General features: G+C 41.9%; 1 protein-coding gene across 1 annotated transcript in view; it reads right to left on the bottom strand.

The window, feature by feature from the left end:
• Positions 1-2116: 2116 nt before the first annotated feature.
• ARL8B (ADP ribosylation factor like GTPase 8B) overlaps positions 2117-9276 on the bottom strand; it is a 29543-nt gene continuing 22383 nt past the window's right edge. Inside the window, exons 5-7 of the mRNA XM_035106586.2 lie at positions 7906-7973; positions 7607-7677; positions 2117-4440 (exon numbers count right to left, since the gene is read on the bottom strand). Coding sequence (XP_034962477.1) covers positions 4391-4440; positions 7607-7677; positions 7906-7973 — 189 coding nt within the window. The 3' untranslated portion in view covers positions 2117-4390. The remainder of the gene's footprint in view (positions 4441-7606; positions 7678-7905; positions 7974-9276) is intronic.

The following is a 9276-nucleotide window of genomic DNA, read 5'->3' as shown; positions in this document are numbered from 1 at the left end:
GCATCTAAATAGGCGTGAAATCTTATGTTTACAAAAGGCTAAGCAGATTGGCAGGAGAAATACCAGCATCTGCTGCTGCCAAAATTCATATAGAAACCATCATTGTTCCACAAATGACTCAATTTTCTCTTTACTCACAATTTGAAGCCAGTTTTCACATTTATATGCAGCTTAATTGGCCTTTAAAAAAACACCATGTAGATTTAGGGAAGTTGGGGAGGAGGGTAGAGACAGATAAAATTGTTTGTTTACAAGCACTAGACGCAATCCTTGCAAAAGCAGTTTGTGGTTTCTTGAAATGCCAGTCAGGAAGACGGTTTTACTGCCTCTCAATCCACCATCCCTAATTATATTGTGAGAGTTGCAAGGGGGGGGGCGCAGAGGGAATCATAACACATCACATCACATGCCACTTCCCCCCTTTATTGGCCCTGTATCTTTTTCTCCACCACACCCTCACTGCACAGAGGCAATCAATTTGACAACAATCAGCATAGTAGAGGCATGTGGAACCTACGGTATTATCCTCTGGATCTTGTTGGGCCCCAGCTAACATAGCCCATGCTCAGGGGTGGGGTGGGGATTCTAGTCCAGACATTTGAATGGGCACAGACAGGTTCCCCATCCTTGATACAGCGCTTAAAGACCTGTGCTTCTGCAAGCTGCTACAAGCCACACAGAGCCTGTTGTTCCACCTTCATTGCTATTTCAAACACACTAGTGCAGGCAAGGGCAAACTCCGGCCCTCCAGATGTTTGGGACTACAATTCCCATCATCCCTGACCACTGGTCCTGTTAGCTAGGGATTATGGGAATTGTAGTCCCAAACATGTGGAGGGCCAGAGTTTGCCTATGCCTGCACTAGTGGAAGCTGTACAAGGCAAATCTATAACTGCACTCATCTTTCTGTGATACATCTTCAGGAGTTTGTGGTTTAGCACAAAATTTGAAATGACAATCCAGAAGTAAAAGACCTCAAGTGTAAGGGGTTAACCTCTTTACCTTTCCTCACTACTTCAAAAGTGTTTTCACATTGAGCTAGGAACTTAATCACTCTTTGCCCACTGTAATTTTACAACTTTCAAAGAACACTGAAGGTGTACCTTTTAACCCTAGCCTTTGGCACCAGAGGTGTGTGTTTTTAGTAATTAATTTAAGTGTTTTTAATTTTCAATTGTGGCAACCTGCCCTTGGACCTGCCACTGAAAGAGAAGTTGCAACTTTACTGCTAATAATCATACCACCAATAATCCAATTCTTGTAGTCTCATGGTTGCAGAATTTTAGCAGGGACATTAACAGCTCATTGTCTCCCATCATGCAGTAATGTCATCTTTTCTGCTGTGCTTGCCTTCAATTTCATCCAAGATCCCACAAAGTTTCATCTTTTCCCATGCCCTTGAGGAACATTTAGATCAGGCATCCCCAAACTGCGGCCCTCCAGATGTTTTGGCCTTCAACTCCCATGATCCCTAGCTAAGAGGACCAGTGGTCAGGGATGATGGGAATTGTAGTCCAAAACATCTGGAGGGCCGAAGTTTGGGGGTGCCTGATTTAGATCCATAGCCCTGGCAGCAAAGGTATTTATACCTTTTCTCCCCATCCAAAAGTCTGGGAAGTTCAGGTATACCTGAATGAAACATCACCAGGCATAATTGTTCTTGGCCTAATTAGAAGCAAAGCATATATTTAAGATATTGTGGTGTGGGCATCTCTGCATTTGTCCTAGGCCAGTTGTGTTCTTATCTATAGGGTTGTGGACCCCGTTGGCTGCCCATTCCAAACAGCATGGCCACTGGGTCCGGGAATTATGGGAGTTCGTCCAAGAAGCGCTGGAGGTCCCTGAACACAGTTTTAAGGCATAGTTAGGTTAAGTACATTTTGTAAAAATAAAAAGGGGGGTGTATTAGGGAAATGGCACAGGAATACAAATTTCTACATTATGAACAGGAAGGACACCTGCATGAGACGACTGGATATTTCATACACTAGGTTTTGAGGCTTCACTCGCTGTGGAGAGTGCAGTCGACCACAGCCTCAAGGACTTGGAAACATACACAAGTTTCAATAAGCACAGGAACAGTGAGACTCTCAAGAATACAGGCTTACTCCAGCTCTCTTTCGGTCACATTGACACTTTTAAGGTCCAATTACATACATGCCAGCATAACCCTGAAAACATAAGTTTATTGGTTAAAGCTAAACAGCAGTAAAACAAAATGCCATCCACCTAAATAAAAAAATTCACATATTTACAAAGTTTGGTAAATGTATAAGTTCTTCACATGCCGAGATTAATGCACAGATTTAAAAAGTTGATAGTGGTTTTTTATGTCGAAATGCTGAAAGTAGTGAAGTATGGACAAAAAAAGAACCCACACTGAATTCAGCAACAGGCCAGTTTCTTTAACAGTAATTTGATTCTCAGAAGAAGAAAAGTTGACACATTCTAGTTCAGCTTCCTTATTTTTTAGGCACAAGCCGAGTTGCTCTAGTTAAGTGTAGCAGTCTGTAGTCAACTACAATAGCAAGTGATTGACCTCGTCTCTACAGCACCAACAATACAGGATTCATAGAAGCATATATGAAGTTAAAAATGCAAAAAAGCTCAATTTGCTAATAGAAGCAATACTTGTGTCTGTGCAACAGTGCAGAAGTTTGTATGGGAACAGTAAGGCCATGGCAGTATAAAGCAAAACTGGCTGTTGTGGGGCACATTTGTGTGTTAAGTCAACTTGGTCCAATTGCTGTTGCAAAGCTGCTGTAACTTTTTAATGAGTATTCATACATTCTGCCTGTAATGGACACATATTTGGCTATTGCGGCTAATGTATGAGCCCATGTTACTTTTCCCCCAGACCACCTGATAGCACTGTGGAGCCTTTTACAAACTCCATGTGGTACTGTAAAGGCATGGCCTGTCGCCTTTTGGCATAGAGCCTTTGAAAGTAAGTAACACAGGAATGCCAGTATAAGATAAGAGTTTTGCCATACATGCAGATTAGCAAAGGCATACTATACTATGGCTGATCGCAGTACTTGGGGAGTCGAGTATGAAATATCTGCCCTTTGAGAAACCATTTTGTCCTTGAAAGGCATACTATGAATGTGCCCTTAAATGTACCAAACCTGTGTTAACATGGACTCTGACAAGTGCAACATCCAAGTACATGCAGGTGCTGCTTTTAAAAAAAAACGAAACAATGGGGGCAACACAAGCAGGTGTACCATATATTTGTATGCATACAGTGGGCTACATCAACATTGTATGAAGAAAACCAGCCTTAACAAGTCTGTCCCTTTAAATATTGACATTGCCAAGAAGGTAAAGCTACAAAAGTAGTGTTACAGTTTGATTCGTACACCTCTATGCTGTGTAGAAGCTAACCAAGAAACAGGATCAGTTCATTGATTCTTTTGTGCTTCAAGACACCATTCAACATTTCTTAGCCTGTGGACTTTTACACATGATTACACACCAAGAAAGCAGGCAAATCTAGAGTTGTCACAACAGCCTAGGCATTTCCTAGCACCAAGTGCAACTGTGCTCAATTATTCAATTAAGAGGACAAGCCAGATAACGATAGATTATTTTGTGCTGGGAGTCTGACACCATTAGGGTGTCATGCAGACTTTGCAAAGCATTTCGAGCAACAAGGTGTGATAAGTCTCGTCCAAGGTTCCCAGGTTCGTTTGACTTGCTTCTGTGTTCAAACACTTGAAAGCTTTATTTCAAAAGTACTCTATTCCCCTTAAGAATTTCAGCATATAAAGTTATTAGCAATGACCTGCACAGATACAAAAGTTGACAATTGGACATTTCATTCATTAGAATGAAGTACGTTTTGAGAAACTCAAGGTAATTTAGTGATTCAATATCTAGTGCCTGGCACTTTCCATTGCAAACCATTTTACAATACATATCACATGCATCGGAGAGAAAAAAGTTAGTATCCCACTTAAACAGTGTTTGAAAAGCTTTATAAGCACAATAAAGTGGTGCTAGAATCCTTGTGCTGCCCTGTGTCAGCATCTTCAACGAGCCACTAAATATAAGAATTAAATAAGTTTGTTGACAATCTGATATAAAAACCTGGCTCAGGAAGACCAGAGCAGAAACACACTGATTTAATGATAGCCTTTGAGAGGGGAGAAGCACCCACTGCCACTGCTTAGATGAACTAAGAAAAAACATTTGCACGACTCATGACAACTCTAGCCAATTTTTATGACAGAAGTAGGAATATAAGTCTTCAGCAGTGCACATGGAGGCATGAACTGTGAAAAAAGGCAATTCCTTGAATACAGGACGACTATCCTGAATAACATTTCATCATGGAAGGAGCAGACAAATCAGACTATGGCCAACTGGGGGTGTTATCGGTGATATTTCAGCTTCTTCTAGACTTTGAATGCTGAATAAGCCACTGAAGTGTGATATCTAGAAGAAAAAGAAACAGTTGTCATTTATCTTAGATCATCTACTTCCTGCAGTTGAACATCCAATTTAAAAAGGAGATTACACTTATCTACACAGATATATATTCAAAAAGTTTAGACTAGGGTCTACATGTAAGTAATCATTTCCTTTTCCAGATTTGGATGTGGGGAGGCCATAGGAAAATAGCAGGCAGGTGTTCCATTAATGATCCATTTACAGAAATACCTCATAGGTTTGCCAAGCTCCAGAATCCAGGCATCTTGGCAAAAGTTTTTTGGACTATTACTATTACTACCTGTCCTTTCATAAAGTGCTAAATAATAGGCAGGCAGGCAGGCAACAGTTGGCACCAAAGTCACATTAAGAAAGGGAAACCTAATTAGGACAGAGGTGGATATTAAAAGAAGAAATAAGCATGTACACTATGCTCTGCACAGCAATAAGTGTAGCTATATAAAAACTCTGTACATAAACCTGTTAAGTCACACAATCATGAAGAACATTATAGGCACAGTCTATGCTATATATTCAGTCAGTTACAGTGGTACCTCAGTTTAAGTACAGTCATACCTTGGTTTGAGAATTTTCAGTTTAAGTACTCCGCGGACCTGTCTGGAACGGATTAATCCACTTTCCATTACTCTCAATGGGAAAGTTCGCTTCAGGTTAAGTACACTTCAGGTTAAGTTCAGACTTCCATAACCAATTGTGTTTGTAAACCGAGGTACCACTGTACACAATTTGTTCCAGAAGTCTGTACTTAACCTGAAGCGTACTTTCCCACTGAAAGTAATGGAAAGTGGATTAATCTGTTCCAGGCGGTCCACGGAGTACTTAAACTGAAGCGTACTTAACCTGAAGCGTACTTAACCAACAAACTAAATGAAATTCTAGAGCCAGTGCTTGGAATGAACTAGTTTGGTTTAATGAAGTCCACTGAATTAGTTCAAAAATCTCTGAACTACACCTGAAAGTTGTTGCCATAATCACCAGGCTGAATGTGAATTAATTTTTGGAAGTGCAGCTTTGAACTGATTCTAGTTCATCTTCAAGTTCCTTTTCTTACACGTGCTTCTTGACTCTTTAGATTCTTTGGGCCTTTAAGCTTGAAGATCATAATTGTTGGGGAAAGCTATTCACATTGCTGTCAGTGTGTGCATATTTTGATGTTTTCTTCTTAAATAAATTTTATACTTCAGCACACCAGCTTGTAACATTCTGAATGCTGGAAAAAATGCCAAGGATAATTTGGATGAACTTGAACTGAAACAGTTTTGTAAAGCAATGAACATGAACTGGAATTAGTTCCTCTTAAAAAAAATGAACTTTCCTAGTCCTGATTAGGGCCATATATTTTGCAGGGGGGACAGAAAGCAACTAGCCTAGTAACATATGGCAGACACAAGCAAAATCAAGAGTTAATTTTAAAAACTATAATCTAAAGGATGGCATGTGGAATAAGCTGAGTATTAGGTCACACAAAATGCCAATTGTCAACTCCAAATCCTTTAGTGATGGCAAGCTGACTCTTAGGAGCCGCAACACTTAGTTAAGAATACAGAACAGCTGGAAGGTAGGTTGCTTCAGTGTCCCTCCGAAAAGAAGAGGGGGTGGAGAGACCCGGTAAAGCCATTCCCTGAATGGAAGCCAGAGCTATCAGTCACAAAGCCACACCACTCTCCCCCGCCAACCCTTTTATGGAGAGAGCCTGTGGGTGGTTCAAAAATGTATCAAACAGGACTTACAAACTGAAACCAAGAACCACCCTCTGAAATGGACCTGAAGCTTCAAGAGAAGCAGACTTTGGTTTGGAGTCGGTCCAAAGCAAGCTGGCTTTACTAGACTATATTGCTTAACAGATTTCAGCCTTATTCACATTTTAAGTGAACTGTTTATTATAATAATAATAATTTATTATTTATACCCCACCCATCTGGCCGGGTTCCCCCAGCCACTCTGGGCGGCTTCCAAAAAAACAGAAATTCTAAAATACAGAAATCCATCAAACATTAAAAGCTTCCCTAAACAGGGCTGCCTTGAGATGCCTTCTAAAGGTCTGGTAATTGTTCTCTTTGACCTCTAGTGGGAGGGCATTCCACAGGGTGGGTGCCACTACCGAGAAGGCCCTCTGCCTGGTTCCCTGTAACTTGGCTTCTCGTAATGAGGGAACCGCCAGAAGGCCCTCGGAGCTGGACCTCAGTGTCCGGGCAGAGCGATGGGGGTGGAGACGCTCCTTCAGGTATACCGGACCGAGGCCGTTTAGGGCTTTAAAGGTCAACACCAACACTTTGAATTGTGCTCGGAAACGTACTGGGAGCCAATGTAGGTCTTTTAGGACCGGTGTTATGTGATCTCGGCGGCCGCTCCCAGTCACCAGTCTAGCTGCCGCATTCTGGATTAGTTGTAGTTTCCGGGTCACCTTCAAAGGTAGCCCCACGTAGAGCGCATTGCAGTAGTCCAAGCGAGAGATAACTAGAGCATGCACCACTCTGGAGAGACAGTCAGTGGGCAGGTAGGGACTCAGCCTGCGTACCAGATGGAGCTGATAAACAGCTGCCCTGGACACGGAGTTGACCTGTGCCTCCATGGACAGCTGTGAGTCTAAAATGACTCCCAGGCTGCGCACCTGGTCTTTCAGGGGCACAGTTACCCCATTCAGGACCAGAGAGTCCTCCACACCCGCCCGCCTCCTGTCCCCCACAAACAGTACTTCTGTCTTGTCAGGATTCAATCTCAATCTGTTAGCCGCCAATCTGTTTGTGATCTGTCTGTTTTTCCTTGTCTTTATACGTAGTTTTCCAATTGCCCAGGTACTGCCATAGACCAATTCCACTGCTCTGAGCAGAAGAAAAGACAGAAGCATTTGCAGCACACTGTCAGTTCAAGGGTATTAAAAGGAAAGACACCTTATAGAGATTAAACTCTGAGTTCCCATATTTTAGCTCAGAAGTGTGACCTGCCAGTTTCACTTTTATGAAACCTTATGTTTGGTCTATCTAGTCTCACAGTCAGTGAATTACACAGTTCTGGATTTATAAAAATGCTAGTATATGTGTTGGCATGAACTGCTAAATGTCTGAAAGGATGCATGCAGTTTTGCAAGAACAGCCTTTATGAATCCAATTTGTGCACCCAGTGGAAGTTAGCACCTATGCATTTTAATTACCTATATTGTCCTTTTCTTTGCAGGAAATGGAGTAGCAGCAGATTTCTCTGTCTTGAATAGCAGCCAGGTTCCTGGAAGAGAAGTAGCACAGGAACACATTGGTGATAATCCCTAATAGTAATTAATAGGAATATTTCTAAGGTAACCCACTGGAAAGTCATCTTACCACTATTCCTAAAAATCACATTACAATATGAAACTAGTCTCTTAGACAACACCCCTCTTACCATACCAAGTTTAAATTTGAACACAGCAAGTCAGCACAGAGCAGCTTATCATATAATTGCTTAGTCACTTACATTTTTTCAATAAGTTGCTTCTCATCCAAAGCATTGGGAAGGTCTCTTTTGTTTCCAAGTACTAGAACCTGAAAAGAGAAGGTATTGTATTTATTGTGAGGTCCCGGGCCCTAAGGAAGTCAGACTATCCTCCACCAGGGCCAGGGCCTTTTCAGTGATGGCTCCAACCTGGTGGAATGCTCTGTCCCATGAGATTAGGGCCCTGCAGGATTTAACCTCCTTCCGCCGGGCCTGTAAGACAGAGCTATTCCACCTGGCCTTTAATTTGAACTCAGCCTGATCTTTTATTTCCCTTCCCTTCTCTTCCCCCCCTCCCCTTTTTATGAAGATTACCCGCTCTGGGACCCCACAGCTAATTCTCCCCTGGCTTCCTCGCTGGCCCAAGTAGGACTAATTTAGCCGGCTAGTCCTGGTGACTATCTAATGTTTTTGGGATGGATTTCCCCCAAATTGATTTTTGAACTTTGAATTTTATTGTTATTCATGCTTTTATACTGTATTTTATGCTGCTTTAATGTTGTATTACAATTAAGTGTTTTAACATTGTTGTTAGCCGCCCCAAGAGCCTGGGTTTCTGAACCGGGAAGGGCGGGGTATAAATAAATAAAAAATATTATTATTATTATTTCTACCCCGTCTTCTTGTGAAGGCAGCTTACATTCTGTTTAAAACAAAATACTTACTTGCCCAATTTCGTATAAACCAGAGCATAGAGGGAATAAATTTGTAGTTTCAGGTTCTAGGCAGTTAACCTAAAGAAGGTCTGGGGAACCTCTGCTCTGTGGGCCTCATCAAGCTCAGGCTTTGTTTATCCATTTGTAGATGTAGTTTGAATTCAAACCAAACCTATGAAGAGACTTCAAAGGGACCCCACACTCTGGCGCCACTGGTTGCCCCATCAGATGCAGCACAGACACCGCATGCAGAGGTAGTAAAGGAGCAATGTGTTCCCACACCAAGCAAGAATCAGAACCAGAGAGGTCGCTTCCATTGCACCCTAGTCAGATTTGGCAAGTTTAGGTATATAGTGGGTTTCTTCAGTTAGCAATTTTCGCTAACTAAATCTTTTTGAGCACAGATTGTCAAAACCAACCCTCTTAACCAGTTATTTTTAAGACTTTTCACATTAACAGCTTCCACCTCTGGGAAACATTTTAATAGTCTTCATGTTTTGGGTACACTGCTGTAGTGTATTAGTTCTACTATGGAAGCTTCCAGACAAGGATTAATACAAGAGGGATGGAGCTCCCAGAAAGGGTTGGGAGAGACTCCTGTCTAAACTCTGGAGAGCCACTGCCAGTCATTATAGGTAACCATGAGCTAGATGGACCAATGGACTGATTCAGCAGAGGTCAAAAGCATGCTTAAGAA

The sequence above is a fragment of the Zootoca vivipara genome, chromosome 2 (genome assembly GCF_963506605.1).
Source record: "Zootoca vivipara chromosome 2, rZooViv1.1, whole genome shotgun sequence".
Taxonomy (NCBI): Eukaryota; Metazoa; Chordata; class Lepidosauria; order Squamata; family Lacertidae; genus Zootoca; species Zootoca vivipara.
This window is presented reverse-complemented; position numbering and strand designations above follow the sequence as displayed.